At 38.2% G+C, this 26,992-nt stretch overlaps 1 protein-coding gene across 3 annotated transcripts in view; it reads left to right on the top strand.

Moving 5' to 3' along the window:
* The first annotated feature begins 3,792 nt into the window (after positions 1-3,792).
* The window catches only part of SYT14 (synaptotagmin 14), an 82,164-nt gene continuing 58,964 nt past the window's right edge, over positions 3,793-26,992 (top strand). Inside the window, exons 1-2 of one of the 3 annotated variants that reach the window (XM_068676182.1) lie at positions 3,793-3,927; positions 16,326-16,373. In XM_068676182.1, the coding sequence (XP_068532283.1) occupies positions 3,915-3,927; positions 16,326-16,373 (61 nt within the window). In that variant the 5' untranslated portion in view covers positions 3,793-3,914. The remainder of the gene's footprint in view (positions 3,928-16,325; positions 16,374-26,992) is intronic. The other 2 variants (XM_068676184.1, XM_068676183.1) reach the window with 2 other exon arrangements.

The raw sequence follows: 26,992 nt of genomic DNA, 5'->3' as shown, positions 1-26,992 counted from the left end.
TTTCATCACTCCCAATGGTATTTCAGTGAAACCATCATATTTCTGCATTTAACTTATTTAACTGTGAGCTCATTTTGTTCATGTCAGGACAGTTATAGATAGCATATCTGTCTGGCATCCTAAATAGGAGGGTATTAATCTAGAGCCTCAACCTTTCTGGTTACTGCTGGCCTAGGTCTTCTAACCCTTTAGTTAGGTTTTTCATTCATATATGCTATAGTTTTTATATATTCTATATCTTCATTAAGCATTGACTCTAATCATATCTATACATATACAAATATATACATATATACCCATACAATAATGAGTATAGCCAAGGTGGAAGAAAAAACTCTGGTAGGTTTGGTGAGGATCTTACCTTGAATATGCAAATAATCCATTTATAGCAGGGATCAGATAACTTAGAATTACAAGGTAATCTCTCATAATAAATATTTGCTGATTTTGAGAAAAAGTTTTAGAGTTCTCAGAAAAATCAAATATTTATATGTAGCAAACACAAATGTATGTAAATGATACTGATAAGTTAGTCTTAACATGCAATTGTGTCACTATACTATGTAGACTAAACTATGCTGTATCTCATATAGACACATTATATTACTGTCCTTGTTTTTGCAGTAACTGAGATCTTCATGATTTTTAATGTGCTTATTCTCCTATGGCCCTCATGCCAAATTTTTCCAGCAGCTTTCAATTTTAATCACCAAAGTGGCTTCACATCTGTGCAGTGGGAGAAGATTCTCCTGTGTAGGTTGTTTGCTGAAAGCTTTGGGGCTTATGGGATAAAACTTTTATCTATATGCATCAGTTAGTTTTATTATGGTAGTAAACTTGCTGTTGGCAAATGTGTCATTGCAACAGATGATGTTCTTCCTTTTGGTAGGAAACTATTGATAACCTGCAAATCATTTGTAGTCTCTATTGATTTATCAGGTACTTAAGGTCTCACTTTGAGCTGTCTGTGCACAGCTGTCCTTCTGTGCAGCAGGCAGACAAGTAGTTTAAGTGCCTTCATCAAAAAGAGCTGCCCCTGGATTTAGGAGAAAGCCTCTGACATTCAGAACTGATCAGCTGTGTTCCTTTTATGAGGCGAATGGATGAAGATACAGCTTACACTGTTGCAATTGTAACGTGAGAGCAAAACCAAAACAGCTGATCTTTAATAGTTTGTCCAAGAGGTGTCCCTCCTGATAATGCTGAAAAATGTAGGCTGTTATAGTGGTGGGCAGAAGTATATGATGTACGAATATGCTTATAAATTTTAAACATATCCTTATGAAAAAAAAAGTATTCCATGATGTCAATTGCAAACATCATTGCAAATTGCACACTTAAGTGTGACAGTTTGTGAGGGTCTCAAAAAATTTGGATGACCCTTTAAACATCTTGCAAACTGCATCTCAGATTCTTTATGGGTGGGAGTTTGTGTCCTGGGACATTCTGCTGACATCCATGGCTGGTAGATCCTTTGTTCTGGGATACTGCCTAAAAGGGAGAAAAAAGTGTTAAAAGAAAAAAAAAAAAAAAAGTTGAGAAGAATAGCTAACAACTCATACATACTTGATCCCACAGGAGTCCTCATTCCTGTGCCGAACACAGTAATGCTGTCAGAAAGATGGTGATCAAGACAAATTGTGCAGAAAATTTTAGGGCTGGAACACTTTCTAGGAAAGAATAGAAAATCATAGGGGTGATCTGAGGTAAATGTCAGTGCTGGGACAAAGAACTATATTTGCTCGCAAGCTTTGCTGACATTTTCTCTTTCAAAATCCTTTTTACTGTTGCTTTAATCTGGACAAATGTCTATCATTAGGGACTCATGATTTCTGAGATGGCCATTTTGCTCAGCCTGACTTTGCTTTTCAGCTCTGTAGTTGCTTTTTCTAACTTCGGTGAGGAACGAAATTGAGAAAATGCATTGATTTTGCCATATGACAAAACATTTCTGAAGGCGGTTAGGCTGGGGGAGATTAATGTTTCCACGATTTGAACAGCAACTTATCATTTAACAGAAGGAGTATGTTGGTACCAAATTGGCTTCTTCTCATGATCTTGTGAAAATTTTCCTGCTTGGTCAGTTCATGTCCAAAGAAACTGTTCAGGTATACAGCTGTGTTCTTTTCCCTTACAGCTCCAATTGTACAAGTAGCTTTCCTACGCAGCAAAGGCGTTTTACATACAGGCTGCTGTCTTTCATAATATCCATAACACAGTCCTTCTGTTTGATCTGTTACTTGTAGGAGCTCTTCACAGCCTGGCAGGACTTCCTTCAGGCTCCAAGCATCCTGTGTTAAATGCCGCAGGGCCAGGGAGCACCAAGACTGCATACCCTTTGCTGCTTCTTTAGTAGGGTGTGAGGAGCCTGGGGCGTGAGGAGCAGGGCGCAGAAGCAACGCATCCCATGGGGGACAACCTCTGCAGACCTTTAGAGATGGCTGGGAGTGCTGGAGGCAACAGAGCTCAGAAGCAGCAACGAAGGAGACAAAAGATAAAGTTCAGGAAGGAGTGTGACAAAGGAAGGAGCAAGCAGTGGGGCAGGAGCCAAAGGTGGGCAGGGGAAGTGAAGGCGGCGTGCAAGACACAACAGAGGACCTCCATAGCCAGGTTTCCACCAGACAACAACCTGCTCCCTCAAGAAACAACTACATAAAGTACTGCAGATCCATTAACCCTTTCTATTTTCTTCTAATCCCTTCTAGCATTAAATGTGCTTCAAGCATTTGTGGAAGATCATTGTAAATGTGAAGGTGTCAGGCTCTTCTGAAGATACATAGCATGCTTGTGAACATGGCTCCACATAACAGTGTTAGTTCAGTTTCATGCCCACAAAACTAGAGGAAATTGGACACTATGGTTACAGAAAATTAGAGTTGGGAATGAAAGCTACCAAAACCGAGATTTCTGGTATCTTTGTTCACTACTGTGTCCTGATTCACTCTCAGATGCCATCTGTCTTGTGCTCGAGTCAGTCAGAGGTGTGACAGGAGGGAGCAGCATCTGTGATAGATCGTGCAGTGGCACTGTATTGCAATGCGTTGTGCGGCGGGTTACGACCACTTGGGTAATTTTAATCTGACATTTCCCGTCTTTCAATGGCTTTACTTGGCAAAAAGTAGTTTTTTAATTATTATTATTATTATTATTTATTTTTTTCAGCGTTTTCACTGTGATGTGCAACTCTTTAGCTGCACAGGCGAGCTCTGCACACCTGACGGAGGAGCTAGGGAGGTGCTTGTGGAACCACAGACCGACTGAAACTAACGCTTCGATGGTTTTGGTGTCGGGCTCGACCAATAGCTCTGGGAAAATCATAATAAATAAATAATAATAAAAAAAGATGAAAATATGCAAAGTGGTGCGACCTTTATCATTTTCTCCCCCAAATTTAGGAGGTGCTGGGGACTTCCAGAGCCACCAGCTGTTGACACCGGGGCAAAAAACGTTTCAAAACCACGTCTACCCCACCTTTTTTTTTTTTTTTTTAATAAACAAACACGTATTTATGGTGGGAGGGACCCAACCTCACCCCCCCCCTTCAACCACACAGCCGTGAGGGGCAGCGGGCGCGCAGCCCCCGCCACAGAGGCGGCTGGGCGGGGCTTCGCCTCACGGCCGGGCGCGGGGCGGGGCGAGGCGGTTGGGCGGGAGCGCGCGCCCCGCCGGTTAAACGGGCGCCTCGCGGGCACGCGCACGGCCGTTGGGCGGCGGCGGCGGCGGGAGCGGGGCGGAGCCACGAGCCCCCGCCCCGGCCCGGCCCGGCCCGGCCCCGCTCCGCGCTCCCGCCCGGCAGCGCCGCGGCCGGCAGCGCCTCCGCTGCCCGCCCCCCTCCCCGCTCCCTCCCCTCCCGGCACGGCCCGGCCCGGCACGGCACGGCCCGGCCCGGCACGGCACGGCCCACCGCCGGGATCATGGCGATTGACGGTAAGTAGGCCAATAACGCGCTCCCCTCCTCCTCCTCCTCCGCTGCCTCCTCCTCCTCCTCCTCCGTTCCCCTCCCCCGGGCACGGCGCCCCCTTCATCCCCTCCGCCTCCTCCTGCAGAGGATGCCCTGGGTAAAAAAAAAAAAAATAAAAAAAAAATAAAAAAAATAACGGGATGAACGGGCCCTCCTCTGCACCGAGCGCTTCCCAGCCGGGCCCCGGGGCTGGCGGGGCTCCAGGGAGGCTCCGCGCTCAGGCGGCGGCGAGGGAGGCAGAGGGATGCTGCGAGCACTTGTTGGCTGCCCGGGGTGGAGGCTGCGCCCCGACGCTCCGCTCAGAGAGTGGGCTTTGCTGGGAATTCCTTAAAAAAATAATAAAAATAATACAAAAATCCCCGAACTTTAATGGCAGGGAAATAAGGCTTTAAGGTGCGCTGCTCCCTTGCTGCAGCGCTCGCTTCCGAAAGCGGTTGTCGTAACTTCCAGGGTAGGGAAAGAGCGAGGGGAGAAACCGCACAAACAGCTCCGGATTGTGTTCGTGTGGGATGCTCCTGGGCTGGCGGTTTCCTTGGGGTAGTGATGCAGGCTGCGTTATTCCAGAAAGCTGTGGGAATTAGCTGGATTGGAAAGTATTCACCAAAAAATAAAATAAAATAATAATCCATTTTTGATATTTTCAGATGATTTAGGGCATCGCTCCTTAAAAGTTAAAGCCAACGATCATGAATGGGTTAAGCAATTTAGCCTGTGAAAAGAACACAACACCTCTCTCATCAAGGCCAGATGTAGAAATAGCCTGTCTTGTATGGATGTGAAATTGTTATCATGGGACTTGGGCTCTGGAAGTCTTTGAAGGCCAGGCTGGATGGGGCTTTGGGCAGCCTGGTCTGGTGGGAGGTGTCCCTGCCCATGGCAGGGGGCTGGAAACAAATGGACTTTAGGGTCCCTTCCAGCCCAAACCATTCTATGAATCCAAAATTTGCTTTGTAGTTTCTAATTAAAGGGGAGGCAGGGTAAAAATATCCAATCGTGAAACTGACCTACTAGGTTTTTCACTTTGTTCTCTGTCTGAAGACAGAAACCAAAATGCATTTTTCCAGTGTAGTCTGTAGCGGGAATGTGGCATCCTCTTTGTTCACAACCAAATAGCTGATTCCTGTAGATTTGTTAGTAGGTAGGTGTTACAATTTTTATTCCTCATCTTGGTGAACTCCACCTCCTTCTGTTTGTGTTGCAGTATCCTGCTTTGAACAACATGATTTCCTGGTCAGCAGTGTTTAAAAATATGGGTTGGGTTTGGATGAATACTGACTCTTGAAGACAGGATGAATCCCCCGGACTTATAGTCCAAAGGGGCAAAACACAGAATTTGCATCATGTCCAAGTAAATTTGTAAATGTTTGTGATTAAGTTAACAGGAAAAAAAATACTTTGTTTGGTTTAAAAGACTTTGCAGTTGCACAGATTTTTTGGAGGTGGTAAAGTCATACGCAATAAGCAAGGCTAATAACTTTTGACTGAAGAATAAATGTAAAATAGTTCAAAACTCTCTTGAAGCAGGTTATATATAGTTATATGTGCAAAGTGCAGAAAATTAAAATAGGATTTGTTAGCTGCAAGAAATTTAGTCTATTGACTGCTTTTAAAAATCTTTAAGTGCTGTTTCTAGTGTCACTCTGTCAGCTTACAAGTTTACATCAGTTCTAATGTTAAAACTCATTTTTTTGTCTAAAAACCAAAAAAGGCTTTTTGTATGAAGCGGTATAGAGAACCAAGGAGCCAGTGACCATGGGCAGTGACCGTTGCTGTTCCGGTCAGTGCCAACACTTAGGTACTTTTTTGCATTGTGGTTACTGCTGGACCTTTTTTTTTAAAAAAACAAACAAACAAACAAACAAAAAACAACTATATTCTTCATGTGACCAGGTTCAAAGCCCTAATTTAGTGATTGCAGGAGCAGTCAAATCTTTCTCTTTAAAAGTTAATGTCATCTTAAAAGATGTTTCTGTTTGTTTCTTAGGTGTTTTGTTTTATACAGGCATCAGGTATATAGTTTGCATAGTTCAGGCAATCAGATTTGCTAGGAAACAGCAGCAGGGAATCTATTGGGAAAAGTTTTGTCTTAAATAGGATTAAATAATTTTATCTGCAGTTCTTATTTCTGTCATATTTCTCTTCCTAAACAAAATGAGTGTTAGTATTTAGTAGCAGCTCTATTTTGAGATGCAAGGTTATTTATTGTGTAGTGTTTCCACATAATGTAGAAGAATGCTAAATTCATTCAGCACGGAGAATACTGGGATGGGGAGGATGGCAGATATGGAGGAGAGCGGTAAGACCAGCACAGCGGGTAGCTTGGGATTTGGGTCTTCCCGATGGCGGCTGCCTCGGCATGGGGTCTGGTGGCCATTTGCTGGGGATGGGAAGAGCGAGAGTGGAGGAGCCGTTTCTGAGAGTCCTTCAGCATCACCATGGTAATGTTCCTCATGGCAGCGTTAATTTGGTTTCTGTATGCTGCTTTTGCTCCTCTGAGCAGTCGCAAGACTTAGGCACCTGCCTTAAGAGTTGAGATTTGAGGTCTGGGTGAGGAGCTAGCAATGGAAATCATATTGCAGGGAGGAGAAAGGTAAAGGTCACAGTGGGAGGCTTTATAACCTGAGGCAGAACTGCGTATCCTCATGGATCTGCTTGTGCCAGGTTTGTGGGCTGCACTTGAATGTGCTCTAATGTGGTGCAGGCTATAGAAAGCTGTGCATTTCTTAAGGAAGGGAATGTGTTCAGAGGTGAGCTGTTCCAGACCGAGTTATCTTGCATTGTGAGGGGTTCAGTGCTAAGAATTCAGAAGCAGTGTTAAAGAGAGTAGTGAGTTGTACAGATAAAGTGAATGTAGCGGAGAAGAAGGAATTATAGCATAGTGCTGTCATTTACTAAATTATTGATTGAGTAATGAGACTAATGAACCTGGCTTCCTGTATTTTCCCCTTCTGATCCCACCAGTGTAACAGTTTTCCATCATGGTTTCCTGTTACACTCCTGTTGTACTCTGAGGTCCTCTTCATGTGTGTAGGCTTTTTTGAATGCTTTTCTTTTTGTCCCTGGGTCTCCAGAGTGTCTCTGGCGTGTACTCAGCTTGCTGTTTCTGACAAGCTCGTTCTCCCTTCCAATCCTTGTCTGCCAGCTGTTTAGTTGGCTGCTGCAGGTGCAGCTGTTTACATGGATTTATTGGCCGGCTGGATGTCCCTGGGTTTGGTGAAATTGGTGGCTGCTGATGTTCATGAAGCTTTGAATCCTGAAAGTATTAAGTTCTGACAACTTTGTGTCAATTTTAATGTAAATTAGCTCCTGAATTCATTGGCAGTAGATTGTTAAGTTATATAACCCTCACTTCATTGGGAAACAAAGCCAAAATTGCTAAATGAACCTACTTTTTATTTATGGATATAAGAAGAAAGAGGAGTTAGAACACTGACTGCTTCATATGGGTTACGTGAAAACCATGCCTAGGCAAAAACTTCGTAATCCAGAGGAGAAACCAAGGAACGAGCTACATACAGTGCCTAGGTGGGACTATTGTATGTGTGGCCCGTGGGTTGAATCTGGCCTAGGGAGCAGTTTTACCTAGACTCCAGGCTACCCCAGATATTCTGTGCTTTAGGGCAGGAGGTGACACAGAGGTCCAGTCGGCACTGACCTGAAATAGGCTGTGGTGCTTCTGGACCCATGCTGCTGCAGCCAGGGTGCATGTTGAGGAGTAGCAGCAGTGTTGAATAAAGCCTAAACATAAGAAGCCCTATTTTATACCAAGGACCACTTCAAACACATTTGTTAAATGTGGGGTGGATCAAGCGTCAGGGTATTGGATTTGATCAGCCACACAGAATCTGTTTAATACTATTTTATGCTCATTCACCGTCTGTAGTGGAAACTATTCAGTGGGTGTTACCTGGTATTTTTTTTGTTGTTGCCATTTTAAGTATGATTCCCTACATTATTTGCTGATGACAGTAAAGCCTCGCCATGTGCAAAAGTAACAATTTCCTGGATGGATTTGCGTTACATCATCATCACTGGAGTGTTACGGAGCTACTGAAATAAAAAAGCCATTAGTTCTTTGCCTTTTTGATGGTAATAGAGTGGGGTACCTTTTAAAAACATCTAACCTCTAATCCTCTACAGACATCTATTTGACAAGCTCCCCATGGGCTGAGATGAAGTTATCATACTTCATATAAGAAGAGGTGATCTGTTCAGAGCGAAATTCCGGAATCTGGTTCATTTTGAACGCTTAGCACTATTGCAAATGGGAACTCTTGGCATTCAGGATGGGCACACAAGAAAGCAAACATCCAGTGGCTGCCTGATTAAAAATGTTGGCATATATTGCCCATCAAAATGCAGGAGATTTATAAATAAAAGGAAAGTCTAGCTGTTTTCTGGAAAACTTTCAACTGCTGTGACTGTTGGGTCATATTTTCTCTTCACCTTATTCACAGGCGTACCCTGTAGGCTTCTTCCAGCTTCTGCACTGACTGATGTGAGGGACCCACAGCTGATAGTCCCTGGCTTTTTTCTGAATATTGTCAGGTCTCACACTGAAAAAGGCAAAGGTCTTATATTGTATGCTGAGCTAAATGTGCACCTGGGGATTGGAGTAGGGATTTCAAGTCAGCTTTTAATCCTTGCACTTTCTAATCTTTGAGTATTTAACTCTTGCAGGTGGGAGAAGCTTTCTGCTTTCTGTGTAAAACCATCTCTGGAGTGAGATGGAGAAACTTTGGCATGGTTTTGAAAGTTATTTGTAAGACAGCAAATGAAAGTTGAATCTGTTGGCAAATCACCTCATAATCTTCACGAGGAACATAATCTTCAATGTGAAAAATGATAGGTTCATTGTGATTGACACACATTTTACAAGTATTTATTTTGTAGTCTAAAATAAGCATTCTTCCTACGTTCTGGGATCTTTTGAAATACAAATTCTTGGTATAATTTCTTTTTGTATCATAACCTTACTATTTTATCTGAAATACGAGAAATACAATTACATGTACTATTTCCATGAATTATTTCTCACAATTTCTTTGATTAAAAATTTTAAAACATATACTTCTAAAATAAATTATACACAAATCCATAGATCATTAATCAAAAAAAAAATTAAAAAATCCTGTTTCTTGGCTTACTTTCTGTTGTGAATTTTTGCTCTTGAGTGTTGATTCAGTGGTATTAGCTAAAAACTGTAGAAATTAGTTAAGAGATGTACTGATTTTTTTTTATCTCTTTGTTACTATCAACTTTTGTTGTTGACATCTTCTTTCTTAGTTCCAGAGCATTTGATAGAGTATACACCCCCAGCCAATATGCACTACTATCTTCTTGTCATTTGCAGTGAGATAACCATTCTTACTGTAGCTGCTGGTTCTCTTTCTACTCATATTTAAAGAAAAATACTGCACAGGTCTTAGGTCAGGTTCAAACCATTTATACTGTTCCTGTTGCTACTGATATATACTGTACCTCTTCATTTCCACTTATAAGACTTATTTGAAGAAGTACTTGACTGAAAACAAGGTAAAATTGTATTTCAGTTGTCAGAAGAGTGAGGAAAGATAAGTGTCTTGTGATTCTGGGTAGAAAGGAAACTGAGATGATATTTTCATGGTGAGGGAAAGATGGTCCCTGAGAACCTCTCAACTTTATGATATAATCTGTTTATACAATCTGTCTAACCTCTTTTTTTCTTCGCTTCTGAAACTCAGTGAAGATGCTTCCATTTATTTAATTGTGGATAGGATTGGACCCAGCATTTTTTTGAGAAACAGAAATGGCTATGCTATTCTTGGTTAATTGTCACTGATTGCTAATTCATTAGTCAGTGGCATTGGTGTTGCTGAATATAAATATAATTAAAAATGAAGTATTCTGCGTGTCAGAAAAGTTCTAATGTTTGTCTACTTTTATGTCTACTACTTTTATGGTAAGATAACAAACAAAATATTCTTAAATTAATTCAGGACAGATTAGATGATTTTATAAGCGAAATAATTTTTAGAATTTTCATTTAGATGCAGAGCTTAGGGATATGGTTTAGTGGAGGACTGTTAGTGTTAGGTCAGAGGTTGGACTTGATGATCTTGAGGTCTCTTCCAACCTAGAAATTCTGTGATTCTGTGAATTATTAGGTAGTTATCATTCTAAATGGTGCAAGCAGAGGAGATGGTCTTTACAGTGGAAGTTGGAAATCAATCTTATGTTTTTATAACCTTAACTTACTCTTGAAAACTGTTTGCCTTGAACACATCTGCTGCTAATTTAATCAGATACTTATTTCTCTTATTAGTGGGTTAGACAGTGAATAACTCTTCTTTATTTACCTGCTTATACACACCATCTGTTGCATCTTTTTTCCAGGAAGAGTCCAAGAGTCTGTTAAATCACTCCTCCTATGAAAACCACTGTGTATTTTTATGGACTTATCTCCTTCTTTCTTTGTGCCTTCTGTAGTTTTGTTTTATTCGTTAGGATGGAAGGTCAGAGAGGAGTCCCAACCACACAAAATGTGCAGGATGAGGATACATAACAATCACAGAATCATAGAATATCCCGAGTTGGAAGGGACCCATAAGAATCATCAAGTCCAACTCCTGGCACCACACAGGTCTACCCAAAAATTCAGACCACGTGACTAAGCACACAGTCCAAACACTTCTTAAATTCAGACAGGCTTCGTGCAGTGACTACTTCCCTGGGGAGCCTGTTCTAGGGTGCGAGCACCCTCTTGGTGAAGAACCTCATCCTGATGTCTAGCCTAAACCTCCCCTGCCTCAGCTTGACACCATTCCCACGGGTCCTGTCACTGGTGATTAAAGAACATAAAGTAGCATTTTTTTTTACTTTCTATTTACTAATAAAGTCTAATGTTGTTTGCTTTTTGACCACTAGTGAGCATTCAACTGTAAAAATTTCAGTTTTTACATAGACAATATTGTTTACAGACTAAAATTGTAACAAGTGTACTGCAGGAATACAAAGTTAATTTTACACCACCTGTGAGGATGTGCTGATGACTGTAGGTAACCTTTTAGGAAAAAATACCTTACTGATACCACCTACAGAGTTGCTGTTCTTTAGAAGTGTTTCCAGCATTTTTTTTTCTTTTAGTTAGCTGTCCTTTCTTCTAAAATCAGATTCTTTGTTAAGATCAGTTCACTATTTGAGACAAATTTTCAAGTAGATTTGTTGGTATGCGTAAGCCAGAACACTCTCCTTAAAGTTGTATTTTAGAATAAATTTGGTATGTTATATCATAATTCTTCTAAGAATAGATTTCCTAAGTATCTTGCATTCATAGCCAAAGCACTGGTATTTTACGCATACACCAGGCAAGTTAGCCCATCACACAACTGATTCGGCTTTTAGCTTGTCCCATTCTACATTTCTGTGGCATAGCAAGGGAGGCTCTCATGGGTCGTACCGCTGCCACTCGCGCTTTTCATGCCACACAGTGCCTTTGGTGTTGGCGTTCTGCACTGAGACTTTGCGGGTTAGTCAAGGGAAAAGAGAGCTAATGCTGAATACAACGTTAAGTGCATGTTTGTTGAATGTAGTCCAAACTTATCAAAATGCTAATTAAAATACAAACCTCAGTTGGAAAGTAATGTATTACATAAAAAATGTGCCCCTGAAGTTACACCTGCTGACAAAGACTTCAGTGGTGCAGTGTAATGTTGTGTTGCAAGTAGTAATGTGTGGATTTGCTGCTAAACTGAAGAAGTATGTGTTGTATACACAGTGTCCTAAGCTGTACCATGGTCTTAATTCTGGAAACAAGTCTTGGATGTGTTTGTCAGAGCGATGGAGTGCACCCTCACTGAGCTGTGGGTGACAGCAGAGAGGGGAGCAGTTCGTATGCAGGAGGGCAGGGCTGATGGTAACCGTGTGAACTTCAACAAGAACAAATGTCAAGTCCCGGACCAGGGGTGGCAAGCCCATGCAGCACTGCAAACTTGGGACAGGCTGGCAGGAGCACAAGTTCTGTGAGGAACAGCTGAAGGAGCTGGGGTTGTTTAGTCTGGAGAAGAGGAGGCTCAGGGCAGACCTCATTGCTCTCTACAGCTACCTGAAAGGAAGGTGTGGGGAGCTGAGGGTCAGCCCCTTCTCGCAGGTAACGAGTGATAGGCCTAGAGGGAATGGCCTCAAGTTGCACCAGGGGAGGTTCAGGTTGGCAATGAGGAGACATTTCTCCTCAGAAAGAGCAGTCAGGCACTGGGACGGGTTGCCCAGGGAGGTGGTGGAGTCACCATCTCTGGGGGTGTTCAAGGAAAGGTTGGACATGGTGCTTAGGGATATGGTTTAGTGGATGATAGTGGTGGTAGGGGGATGGTTGGACCAGATAACCTTGGAAGGCTTTTCCAAACTTAATGTTTCTAGGATTTTGCACAAAAGAGCCTTGAGGTCCTGGTGGTCAGCAGGTTGGCTGTGGATCAGCCACGTGCCTCAGCAGCAGTGTGGGCTGTTAACGCAGTGCGAGACAGATCGCCACACGAGGGATTCCAGAAGAGAGCTGCGAAGCTGGTTGCGGGCTGTAGTACTTGGCATACCAGAAGGGGCTTGGGAAAGGGAGGTGGATTCTTTGAGTGCACAGTGAATGCACGTGAGGTGGCAGGCATGGGCTAAAATGGGAAATTCTGACCGGGTATAAGGAAGATATGTTCACGATGGCACCACTGCAAACCAGCTCTCAGAGTTTCTGTCCTTGCAGATCTTGGTTGGTTGAGGCCCTGAGAAACCTCCTGTGAGGATGATTGTGGTCTGGATTCTCTCAGAGAGCCACAGGTTTCTCCCAATTTTCTAGCCAATTACTTTCAGCACCTAGTAATGGAGTTTCAACTCAACATAGCAGACCTTTGAAACTAGTACAATTCAAAATTCAGAAGGAAATAAAATGTTACAATATAATCAATACAAAACTGAGGTGTAGTTTTTTCTTTGGTGGGCAACTTTTTGTGGTTTTGGTGCAATAAATTGTGATAGTCATCCTCACAGATAGAGACTTGGTGTACAAAATCTTTATTTTAAACTGAGAATTTAAATTGAGAAAATTAAACTTTGTCAATATCTCAGCAGCTGCCTTTTGTTGTAAGTAAAGCCTCTGTCTGTTCGGTTTGTGCTAAATGTCTGGATGATGTAGATCTTAGGGCCACTAGATGGTCGGTCTAGCTCAAGAAAACTGGTGTTTGAATCTATAATTATAAAATTAATTAATCTTTCATTATTTCTCATTTTGCTTCCGTTGTCTGAAAAGATATGAAAAGCTTCATTCCCAGTTTTTCTCATATTCTCAGTTTTTATTCTTCAGCATTTTGGGCACAGTATTACTTCATCTTATATGCAAAACCACTTAAAACTTTAAACTGTTAAATAAAAGAGATGTTCACAGTCAAGATGAAATAGAATTAATAATAATCTGTATCTAAATCAGACTATTAACTATAAAAGCATGGTGACCCACCACTACATTAAAATTAATTATTTTAACATTTGAAGATTGTAAAATTTAAGAGGGTCATACCAGTGAACCTTAGGGATTTGTGGGCTAACAGACACAAAGCCAGTCTTTTCAGCCTGCAGGAGTGCTGGGTTAACAGTTGACACCTTGCTGTCATGCAGGAAGTTTTTCATATTTACACTTTAGTTTCTTTCAATGACAAGGTTATTCAAAGCTGAGAGTCTTCTCGGGAGTTGGAAAGACAGGAAAACTTGTGTTCATTTGTTAAACTGTGAGTAAAACCAAGGTGTGAAATATAATAGTTCCACAATTTTGAAGAGCACTAGGGGAAAAAAAATCTGCCTGAGTCACTTGAGGATAATATTTTGTGTTTAATAAATTGGTTAAATAACAAAGACGCTTTCTTCAACTTTGTTTTCAGAACACGAAGTTCGTGATGGATTTTTATTCAACAGTCAGTTTCCATTCAAAAGTAGTTTTGAAAGAGTAAAAGATTAGTCGCCCATTAAATAAGACATATAATTTGGGAGCTTCCAGGACAATGAAAAAACAAAATTTAAATTCTGAATGAATGCATGTTAAGTTATGTACGTTTGCTGTATAGTGTTGTAGTGGATTAAAAAACAGTATAAGGCTTAATGTAAAGACTTTATTTAATAGAACATTACAATGTCTTAAATAGCTTTTTCAATCATTTACATGTATTCTTGAAAACAAAAGGTACCAATGCCGAATGCACAACCAACGTTAATATTCTATATTGAGATTTCTTGCTTGTTGAAGTCACTGAGTGCAATATACAAGTAAAATCTAATGCTGCTCACTGGTCTTCTCACAGTAATTTCTGTGTGAGTCTTTATTTTTAACTGCCTAGCACTTGTGGAATGAAAAAAAAATATTTTGTTCATTTTTTTTTCTTCACTTCTGAATTTAAGTCTAATGGGAGGAGAAATTCTAGAGACAAGTGTTACAATCACTCTGAGCTTCTCTTTCGTAGCCTGAGGATGACTGCACTGACTTGAAAGAAGACTGTAATCTCCCCTAATCTGATTTTTTTAACGTGTTTCTGTCATAAAACCAGTTTATTTTCAACCCATTTTTTCTTACTCAGAAAAGATGTTGAAAGCAAAACATAAGAATGGTACTGGTCAGTTCCTAGAAGAGCACTCTTTGCTATCTAGAAGAGTACTCTTCTGTTGCTGTGTACTGTAATGATGGTGGCTGTAAAGAAGTTCTGGGATAATCAGGGTCATTGATTTTTGATTTCCAATTCAAGAGTATCTTTGAGACTTGTGTTTCAGATTGCTGAGTGTTAAAAACAATAGTTGCATTGTATGCTCAAAGTGAGGATGCTTTCTGACTTCATATCTCACAGACATTTAATTTTGTTGTAGAATTTGCTTTATTCCACTTATTTTGGTCCTTTTTATCCTTCTTTCTGTGATATATGCATTTCCTACCATTATTTATTTAGAATGTAAATTTCACTACAACTACATGCGTCTTCATAAAGCATTAATAACAGCAGCTAGCAATGTTATTTGTTATGAGTTTTAAATATCAGCTGATATTATATCTTAACATCCTTATGACATGACATAGTTCCTTTATTATGGAATGAAGAAGAGTAGTAAATGCTATATAACAGATTTTAAAGATTTTCTTTTTCTTTTCTTTTTTTTTTTTTTGAGATGGAAATAATTTTATCATCTGGAGTTTGTTTTGGAGTGTTGTGAAGTGTTTGGAATTCCATAGTGATTGATGGGTTATGGGTTTCTGGAACAGTTTTGTATTTTCTTGAAGTTTCAGAGCACCATGTACGGTGATCTGTGTGATCAGAGCCCTTCAGTTCTGTGTTCTGTTCAGATAAACATGGACCTTTGTCAGTGGCAAGAGGCTTAGTGGGCATTAAGGTTTGGTTAAGGCAGGCCACAGCTTGGTGTTGCTAAAGGTTTGACCGTGGGGAATATCATTCCAAAATCTTTTACTTAAAAGAGGACAAGATGATGAATACCATAAATTCATTCAATATAAAGTAATGATAATAAAAATCAACTCTTCCAACAGTTTCTCAATGCCATTAAAAGAATCTCTTCAATGGTTTGTAACTGCCTGTTCCTCTGGCTGCAGGGCTTAGCAGTAGGTCCCTACAGTTCTCCCAATATCACACCTTCCTATTGCAATTCAATTGACTGATTGTATTCTTCTTCCATTGTGGTTCTGTCAGTGTCCTTACTGGGCATGTTATGCATTAGTCTTTTCTTCACTAGCTGTAGTTATAACATTAAAATGTTTTTCTATTGAAATTTAAAGTATAATATTTCTACCAAAAACTTTGTTATTCCCATTTTTAATAAAATTCTGTACAACTGTTTAAAAGCTTAAATAAAAACCCAACAAGACTCTTGAAGATAAATTCCAGATAAGCCCCGCCTTCAGTTACAGGCTTTCTTATTTCTTTTCTTTTCTTTTTTTTTTTTTTTCCTTGCCTCAAAACATTATTTTGATGTTCTATTGTGTTACCAATATTTCTTATGTTTTGAGAAATCTTCTGTAGATGGTGGTTCCCTCAGAACAGGAAATCAAGCTTTGTATTTGGGAAATAATTTTTGTATGATTTCAGTTAATTTGCTTGTGTTTTTAATTTTGTTAGTATAAATTCTCTGTAAGACTCTTCAAATTGCACCGTTGCTAGCAATGTTAAGCCAAAGATACATTTATTAATTAGGAAGTTTTCAATTCATTCAGGATATCCTTTGAAGAAAATAGCCTTTTGCATTTTTATTAAATAATATGTTTTGCAGCTTTTTCTTTCACACTGTTTATAAGTCTTATTAAGAAGCCAAGTACATTTTAATTGCTAATATTTTCTAATGATTTATTTCCAAATAGGTGGTGAACGAACTTGTGGTGTACATGAGTTAATCTGCATTAGAAAAGGTAAGCAATGATTTGTGAAAGTTAACTTATTAGCTTGTGAATAGTACTGCTGAGATATCTGCTACCTAATGTTAATGTTGTGCATTTTCTGGATCTTAATGTTGCATGTTTGCATTGTAAAATCTTTTGATGCTGACACTGTCACTTAAAAAAAATAAAATTGAAATTTGCAAAATAAAAAATGAATTTTCATGAAAAGATAAACTTTTTTTCTTCCGGTATTTCTTGAGTTACATGGAAGTTGTTAATGTTGTTCATCTGTGATAGGAAACCACATACATGAACTTTGATCTTTGCCTTGTACTTTCAGATTTTTGTAGGTTGATTTGATTTCAAGTAATGATTGATTGTTGTGAGGGTATTTTAAATAAGTGATATAGTGTACTGGCAATTTCTTCCTATGTGTTCTTGAGGTCCTCATGACACAGACTTCTTTGAAAACGGCTTTACCAGTAATAACACCAGGAAGAGGTAGAGTATGAAATAGAACTGTGCTCAAGAGAGGGCTTTCATAGGTTTAAAGCTGAGTTACAGTGGCTGCAGTTGCAGTTTGATGATACAGCTCAGGTGATACAGTGACAAGATACAGTTCTGTTTTCTGCCCTCTCCTTTTGCCAGCCCTACACTCTTTTCTTTTTCCCTTGCAGTGGTGTTGCTGAGTGTCTGTGTTCTGATCTGATGGCTAATCTTATCAAAAAAAGTATAATTTCTTCAAGGTTCAGTTCCTTGAATTGACTCACCACTAGAATCAGAGAATCATTTAGGTTGGAAAAGACCTTTAAGATCACCAAGTCCAGCTGTTAACCTAGCACTGTCAAGTCTACCACAAAAGCATGTCCACATCTACCACATCTATGTGTCTTAGGTCAGAAGAGTATTCAGTTGTTTTCAAAATGTAAAGAGTAAGAAAGTGTGGAAGACGAGGAGGAGGAGGGCTGCTAGACTTGACAACAGCTAACTGTTAGACTGGCTCCCTGGTATTGTTAAATTCCTGCTACATCATTCGTGGTAGGAAGAACTTTTGTTTGGCCTGTGAATAAATCTTAGTTCCTATTGCAACAATTTAGTACATATATATTTTTAAAAATATATTAAAACCTATCTGCTAGCGTCAAAATTTAGTCTACCAGTTGAAGTGAAAAATAGCTTTATGGCCAAAAGTTGTCTTTTCCAAAGAACTTATTGAAAGAATAATTGAAAGTTGTATGCCATTTGACAGTATTGTAATTAAAAACACTTCTCTGCTTTTTAAAACTCTAAATCATTCCATTCTTGCTTTCTGTAACTCCTTTCTCATTTGAGGAGGTTGTTCTTTTTTATTATTATTATTTTTAAGCTCTTTATTGCTGTCTGTCTTTCCTTTGATGGATAAGTCAGTGCACAGAGTGCACTGCATTCTTTCTGTAATAGACTCTGGTTTTCTTTCTGAATTATGAAACTCATTGAACTAGAAAGTTCAGGAAGCCTACTGATGATGTTGCAAAGTCTATTAATCTTGCTAGCCCCCTTTTATTTCAGGGTATTGTACTTTTAATAAAAAAATTGTGCATTCTTGGAGGCAGTACTTTGTTTTTGTTATTGCTGGGAAGCTCAAATGAAGAGAGGTGTATCTTTTTATGGTTCTGTGTGATATTTGGACATCGGAGTCTAATCTGCTTTAGTGATTGATCAGATACTGTAAACGAATTTTTAATAGTTGCATGGAGTGTGTTTTAGTATTAGTTATAAATTAGCCTAGGGATAAGCGTGACGAAAAGGGAAGTATCCTCTTAGTGCCATTTATACCTGTAGTTTGGTGGGTTCCTTTTTCCTTTAGATGAGTTTCCGTGTGTATTCTTGTAACCTTGTGTGCCCCATATGCCCTGCCATGTCACTGATAAATTTCTGCTTGTAGTGTGTGGAACGAGTGCATTTTTGTCTGTCCTCTCTCTGCTTGACATGCTTATAAAGCAGAATATGCTTGCCATTGTACTACAAGTCTTCCAGTTGTGTAGTGCTCCGATTCCTTGCATTTAATATATTGATTACTTTATCTAGGATTTCACAACATCTGATGCATTCTGGTGCATTTGAGATGTATTGTGTTTTTTTTTGTTTGTTTGTTTTTGTCTGACCAATGGCCAGGCTCCTAAGGATTACTTTGTGCCAGGTGTCCAGGCTTGCTTGTTTGCCAGGATCTGGGTGTGTGATCTGGATCCATATTTACCTTCTCAGAACATGAAGTCCTTTCCAATCTGAGAACTCCCGGCCACCTGGAATCTGGAGCTGGTCCAATCAGGAACTCCCAGCCCTGTCCCTAATGCCCCTAATTTCAGCCTTACATAGGAGCAAGCTGAAAAGTTTTGTGGCATAGGGACCTTCCCCTTTGCCATCTCTTGACTGCACCATGAAAAGAAAGGCTTCTTTGGCTCATGAAGTCACTGTGGAAGTTCGATGGACAATTCAAGTATTCACATAGACACACGCAAAATTCCCCGTGCTCTTGACTTGTTTGAAGCGAGGTGCACTGTCCCCCTCTCACTCTTCACTGGCATCCGTGTGACTGTGGTACCAGGGGAATGCACTTGCACACTCCTAGCATTTATTCATTCGTTTTCATCAAGGTGTTTGACAAAAGGGCTCTGCTTTTGAAAGCCGCCTGAAAGCCTCTGATTCTTTTTGCCAGATGGCAGTAGGTGACTGACTGCCTGATGACTGTAGTTAGAGTGCTCGTGTGGAGTCTTTGAAAGAAAGGTTAATGGTAAGTAACCAGAGTTTGTCAAGATACCTAGTGCACATCTGTGCTTTGTTTGTCCATCTTTCTCATAGTCCTTCCAAATATGTTGTCTCTGAGAAGCAGCTATATGGTAAACAGGGATGTTCCATCTCACTTCTCCTGGGCTAAATAGGGAAAAGAGTAAAGCAAGCAAACGTGTGTTTTCTATGAATAATGCAACAGAAAACTTCTGTTTTTAAGTGATGGCATATAACTAGAATTTATATAAGGGTTATAAAACTTGAAGAACATCTGTTGGTGATCAATTTTTCTTTCTGTTTAGCAAACGAGCTAATTCGTAAATTGTCTTTCCTCTCTGCTCACTCATTTTTGCTAAGGAAGTAAGAACCTTGGGATCCCGGGTGCTGAAATTGGGAAAAGGACTAGAAATGTCTGCAAGGCTCTGTGTGGCCCCACCATTGAGCTCACATTATTAAATACCTGTATGAAGGCATAACTGTAAAAATAAAATGCAAAACTGTAATTTCTGCTATGGAATATATTCAGCTCTTAAAATCATATGAAATTTCATTTTTCATTTATTTATTTATTTTTTTGTGGTTGCCTCATCCCTGAAAGTGTTCAAGGCTAGGCTGGATGGGGATTTGGGCAGCCTGGTCTGGTGGGAGGTGTCCCTGCCCATAGCAGGGGGGGCTGGAACGAGGAGATCTTTGAGGTTCCTTTCAACCCAAACCCTTTTGTGATTTTCTTATGTACTCCATGCTGCAGTGCCAGGACTACAAATGATGTAGAAGAGTTGAGTTTTCATTTAAAAACATCATTAAAGTTTCTTTGATGTTATTGATGCTTCCGCTGAAACAAATAAAACTAATTTGAGTTGTAGATTTATTTTTTAGCTTTCTAAGACTCAAAGATGTGCCAGTACTGGTTGTAATGCTTACTGAATAGCTGAGATTATCTGAATTCATGTGAATGATATCGATACAGTACCAATACAGAACTCAGATCTGCTAAATGAAGGTGATGCCAGGTAGGGCCTGCTCCCACTTCACATAATGTTGTCATGGCTTCACAGATGTGCAAGGTAGACTGTGGTGGGTCTACTTTTAGTCTGTACACGAAGATGTATATCTGTGGTGTCTTGCTTGTACAGTTTCCTTTTGCAGATTCATACAGGTTTGTGAACCATGTCTGAAAAGTTGATTAGGGGTAAGAATACCGACAGACTTTTTTTGCAAAACCTTAAAAGCTAATTTATATAAATTTAAATAAAAGCTTCTTATAATTAAGTGAATATACTGCACGTCTTGAAAAATGTGCATATATTAAGGCAATTATGTAACATCTGGCGGTTGCAAAATATAGAAAAAGACACTTCCCAGATAAAGAAAATAAAGTACTTCAGGGAAATACAATCAATTACTCCAGAAATTTGGTAATACAGCATTGAAATTTGTCACTTCTGTGTGTAATGTAGCATAGTGGTTGAACTGTTTCTATGGTTTTGTATTTACACAGTGTTGGAATCTGGAAATTGAAAAATGGAAAAAGAGATTTTTCCTTGTATTACAGGTGAACTGCTTGCTTGCTTCTATTTTCACTTACTGCAAGTTTGGAGATGTGCTTATTTCCAAATTTATACCTGTTGTCTGACAATTCAAGTTCAAGACATGTCTAAGGAAGGAATAGCCCTGCTTAGTTTGGTTCGTAACTCCATTGCTTTATTCAGTCCCTTTGGGTTCTTGACATAGTGAAAGAGCAGGACAGGGTTTTCTGAAATGTACTTCTGCTGCTTATTCTACTCTGGTAAAGGTCTGCCTTTTTTTCTGGCTGGTAACACCCACATGTTTTTGAGAGAATCATGAAAATTATGTAAGCTGTTCATTTGCTTATTTGCTATGGGCATAACAGAATTTAGGGGACTTGAGAACAGACCAGAAACATGCATCTTTGGCTGTGTAGTGCCCTGTAGCTAGGCTGCTAGTCTAACTTGGAGTTAGCTGTTGTTAGATGTACTAATATCTTAATCAAGGCTGTTTTTCAGGTTCTGTTTGTACAGATGAGCTAGACAGGTGATGGGTGTTTATCATATTGAACTATAACTGAAGAACCCCTATTTTTAATGCATTCTGATATGTATAATATTCACTGTATGATATGAAAGTCTCATTAACATGATCATGCATTTTGTACTTTATTTTCAGGTCTCTTTCACCTTTCATTGTTTATTTGTGTATTTTTGAAGTAATGTGAAGTGATACTTCCAACTCAGCAATGTGTTTTGTATTTAATTCATGGAAATGTAGATCAAATATCTGACTGAGGTCTGAGTTGCTCAGATTTTTTTATAACTATTTTTATAAGACCTTTTTTTCTTCGCAAGATGTTCTTTCTATTGTAGCAGTCTTACAAACAAAGGAAATTATTCAGCAAACTGTCTTTGTGACTAATAATGGAACAGCAGTGGTCTTTAATATGCAAAAGAAAGAAGTTGCAAAGAGACAATGTCTTTGGCTGATAATGCAGAATGTCACTTCTAATAATAACTTTGAAAAGATAAGAAGGTATGAATTTTTGTTTTGTGAGAAGTATATTCTAAGTAGAACTATGTCCTTTTTAACTTTGTGGTCAACTATCGTCATCTATTTGCATGAATCTTGAATGTTAAGTTGCCAGTTGCATTTAATTGAAGTGGTAAGAAATACTTATTCATGAGCTTCCTGTTACAACTACAAACATTTTAATGTTTTTTATGTTTTAGTTAACTGCATCTGATATTAAAGTTATATTGAAGTTTTTGGTAGTTTACACTAAATAAGTGTTACTGAAAAAAAAACAAAATAATTTTTCCTTCAACTTGGTCATCATCCAGTTGATAGAGCTTCTTATGCTAATAGTTCTTTGTCAAGAGAAATATGAGACCACAGATGGTAGCAAATTTCTTTAATTTATGTAAGCTCACAGGAAAGTTTTATATTACAAATAAATATATGTTGTTTCTACTCATTTTAAGGTATTTCTACTCTATTTCTAGTCTACTAAATTTTTCTACTCATGGGAAAAGCACCAAGTTAATGGCATTTTCTCTTTTGACAGAGATAGGAATAAAACCTTTATTAAAACTCTACGCAATTCAAGCTATTTCTATAATATACTCAGAAAATAGTAACTCATAGATTCACAGTTGTGCAGTAATTAACCTTAAATAGAGAAATACATGCATTTTGTTGTAGTTTAGAAACATGAGAAATTTTATGTCTTTTGTTCTGAAAATACTGAACTTAATAGATTTGGATGATACTTTCATTGGAACAATAAAAGTAATCAAGCAGGATTAACAACACTAGCTTTCTAAAAAAGAGTAAGATTTAGTATTTACTCTAATCTGGGTTGATACATTTTGGACTAGTGAAGTATGATATGAAACAAGTATTTTTCTTTTGGTGATTGATAACCCCTTCAGGGAAGCAAAGTACATTTCTGTTTGCTCTCCTGTGTTTTGTAGTCTTTTGAAAAGCAGCATATGCTGGGGTCTTTTAGTTCCAGCTGTCTCAGTTCCTTTTCTTCCTTAAACACAAAGCTTGCTAAGAGCTTTGCAGTATCCAAACTTTGATTTCCCAGCATTTCTTCACTTAAAATGTTTGTATTAAAATTTCTACAGCATGATGCTTTGCTACATATGCTAGTTAATCACGGTGCTGTTTAGCAATTCTGGCTTGTCTAGCACTTTTTTTCCAATTAGCCATTACAATTAATAGCAATGTGATTATAAAGGTTTTTTATTACGTGGATTTTTCCCTGGTATTGGAGGGCAACTTTGTAGTAATTATGGATTTAGACAGCACAAGCCTCTAGATCTGCACAGGTCTCTAACGCTTTTGCACTGGGAGGATTATCTGAGTTAAATATCCATTAAATATCTATGATCACTGCTGTTCTCTCACCCACCATGTGGAGAACACAGGCACGTGACATGCTATATGATTACAACAGATTATTGGGATGTGAAGGTAATCAAGAGTATCGCCTTATCTATGTCTATTCTAAGTAGAAATGCAACATTTCCTTTGGTGTATCCTTTCAGAGATTTCTGTTTTGAGGTACTACTTACAAGGAGATACATTCCGTATTAGAGAGAGAAGACATCGGGACTGGTAAATCAGCAGGGGTGGCAGGCTGAGAACATCCTCGGCTCATAAGGATTTACGAATTTAAAGATTTCTGTCAAAAGTTTAAATCTTCATTTCAGACTATAGCTTCTGTTACTCCTAAATTCTTTCTTAGTTCAGTGATGATTCGGAGCCCAGGGTCCTCCTTTTCATATAATTACATTTATCTCTGAAAGACAATTTCAGCTTGGTATTTTAAAAGAAAAGGGAAGAAATCCTGTAAATGATGATCTGCAGCAGCAGTATAAAAGTTGCAACAAGTATTTTGTGCAGTTATGTATGTGAATAGTTAACTTGCTGAACTAAGGCCTTTTTAACACTAACTAATTTACAAAGTATGTTGAGCTCTGAAGTAAATAATCAGTCAAATAATTTAAGTGCTCATAATAAAATTAAATAAACTAGTACTTGTAAAAACAAAAAACAAAACAACAACAACAAAAAGGTGGTGGTGTTTTCTGGCTTTATCTCTCTAGCAGTGCAGATACCCTTCAGCCAGCATGAAGAGACATAACCCAAAAGGTGAAAAAAACCTCCCGTTATTCCAAATAGCTTTCAACTAGAATAAGGGCAACACTGGCATTATGGCAGGGTAGCTGTCATGATGCAGTAATGTTTTTTTTCATGTAAGCAAGCACATTTATTTTTTTACTTAATGTTGTGTATGACTTTTTTTTTAATAAATTACCCTTTAAATGGCATCAAGTATCGCTTCAGATAATGTCAGTTTTCCCTTTTCTCCAGTATTACTTTGAAACGTATATAAATAGAATTTTTGAAGGGCATTGCTATTCCAGATAGAAAGTTAAATAAGTACTTTCATCCTGATTTCATTCTGTCAGTCTTTCAAACTTCAGAAAGGTTCATGTTACTAAAAATTGTTAATAATTTTCGCATTTAGGGAATGCGCTTTTCAGTACTGCATTGAAATTCAATTGTCATTTCCTGTTTATATTCACATAAATTTGCCTGTCTCAAGCTAGTATACTGGATATAGAGATTTAAAGTGTTGAAAGTGTAAACTAAATTCTTTTCAGTTGTGAAATTTGTGTACTGAGATCACCTTTAAAAAAAAAAAAGTTTAGAAACGGATTCAGTTACTTACACTTACAGAAGAGACCATATTATGTAATTATAACAGGAAAAATATTTACTTGAAAACCAGCACATGTGGAAATGCAGTTCTTATTCCTGTTGAATAAACAGTCAGACAAGTATTTTACTTCAAAGTTGACTCAGAGGCACAGGGGTTTGTGTTTGGTTGTTTTTTTTCCCCATTATGACATAACTAGTTTGTGAGAAATAAACGTGCTATGTCGAGATAAATAATTTAAACGCTGACAAAAGGCAATCAAGGCATAAATCTTATTTTGTGGTTCAGTAACCTGTTTTCTGAAGATATGTTAATTTCTCTTGCAAGTCAGTGTTGGTATGAAGCAATGTGGCAATAAATAGTGTTTGAATTCAAAATATTTGTATGCTGGACATTACAGGTTAATTTCATGTAATGCCAATGATGGATCTAATAATGAATAATGTCAAATTAGCAGATCTAATAACAATGTAATGCTTCTGCAGGACAAAATGCAAGTAGCAGTGCTCCTCTATATTTAAGAGAATTAAAAAAGACTGAAATATTTTAGATCAAGTTGTATAAAAAAATAAACATAAAAATCAGCTTTGAAACAAAAAATGAGCTACCTGTTTCGTTTCAAATGCTTTTATGCTAGGGTTGTAAAGGCAATTGAATTACTTTGGACTGTTCCCCTAGTTACTTAATTTGTGTACAGAAGAGATAGCATTGCATTTGTAAATGAATAATTAAAACATCACTGAGGTAAATGTGTGGCTTCGTACTTTACTGGCTAAATAAGCCGTAAGATGTGCAGTGAAAGCTCCAAAAATACTCGACTGGACAATACAGATATTTTAGACAGTATAGGCTTGTATATGTGGATACGTATTTTTAAAAGTACTTTTTAATACATCTGAGGATTTTTGTTTGGTTATATTTATTTGAAGATGTGAATATTTTCTGAAGAGTTTAAAATATTTTCCGGAAAATAAAAAATTGTTTAATAACAAGAAAGCTGTATTAGAGAAGGATGTCAATTTGATATTTAAGATGAAGGGATGGTAAGTTTATGCATTCTAATAATTCTAATTTTAGTGGTAATAACAAGGCTAATTCACTTTTGTTAATTTAATATTTCTGTAGTGAATATAACTTTCTATGTCATTTCCACAGCCAGCAATTCAATTAGTTCTAATAACTTTGTAGTAAGTCATTTGTTCTTTTTGTGTTTCTAAAACTGTTAAATTATTATAAATTTCAAACATTCCATGTTGTTTTTCCGTAGGAGCTGAAGATAATTGTGAAATTCATTAAAATAGGACATTTGAATTTGAAGTTTGACTATTGAAGTATTGCCCTTCTGCCAGTTTGTGATTCTTGAAAAGAGCGTTGGGAATCTTTGAGAGTTTTTAAAATGCTTTTCATGGTACAATTAATGTCCAAACAAATTAGAATTTATGTTAAAATGTTTTGGGTGAAAGTAACTAACTCCTGTGCTGAATGTGGCACAGATGGGTTTTGTATGGAAAAAAGTACATAGCTTTATTTCTGTCTACAAAGTATACCTGGTTGACACTTTAGCTGTGCAAAATTAATTGAAGGATTAATGTGATGGATAAAACCTTCATTCATAGATGAGAATCTGTATGCATTTATGTGTGGAAAAATTGACGTACAACTTTTTTTTTTTTTTTTTTTCTGGCTTTATAATGATATATTAAAGGCTTTGAACTTGATAACACATTTAATCTGTGAACAAGCATTCTAAAATTCTTTATGTGGATGCAAATTTATACTAAAATATAATCTTCAAGTCCGATGTTCACACTGAATTACATAAATAATTAGTCTTGCTACAGCTAAAGTTACATTCTTTTATAAGGTATCAGCCAATGTTTTTTATTCCAGAAAGATGTCATCAGATACTGTGTTTCCATAGAGAGAGCTGTACTGACTCTCTTTTAACTAATTAGTATCCGGGAAGTACTGGAAAATCATAAGTGTTTTCAAGCTACTTTTAGGTTGTAGGTTCCTAACGTGCTTATTTGGTTGGATCAAAGCAAATTTGAATGCTGAACAATACAAAAAAAAGTTATATGTATTAAATTGTGATATGTTTAAAAAAAAAAAGCTTTAAAAGATCAAATGTGAAATAATTTATTTTTTTTCCTCATAAAGTATTGTACAGTTAATCTATTTAAAGAAAACATACACTGTCCTCCTTTATTGTGAAGTATAGAGTTGTAGAGTGACTGGATTGCAACTTAGTCTGCTGAAAGCAGCATTGATGTTAAATTTGGGCAAAGTTGCTTAGGACAGCCTGCTCCCATAAAAAAAGCAATTGTTCTCAGATAAATTTGCGTGGTCTCACTTGCTTTAATCTGTCTATTCCTCCTAATCTGTTATCTTTTTCTGTTTTCTTTTCCCTTTCCAACTTTTTCTGTGCACTCTGTCCCAGTGTTCTCATACCTTCTATTTCCTCACTGGACCCCCTTTGTGTCTGCCTAACTCCTGCCTCCCACTTCGCTCTCACTTCCGTTGGTCCCTGTCTCATGGTGAATTGTAGTCTCCTCTGTCTGCCCTTTCTGTCTCTGTGTTTAATAGATGTTAGAACTGGAAGTTACTGAAGAAAGAAGAAACTCTGCTCTCAGCCCAGTCT

This window comes from Anas acuta, chromosome 3 (assembly GCF_963932015.1).
Source record: "Anas acuta chromosome 3, bAnaAcu1.1, whole genome shotgun sequence".
Classification (NCBI taxonomy): Eukaryota; Metazoa; Chordata; class Aves; order Anseriformes; family Anatidae; genus Anas; species Anas acuta.
This window is presented reverse-complemented; position numbering and strand designations above follow the sequence as displayed.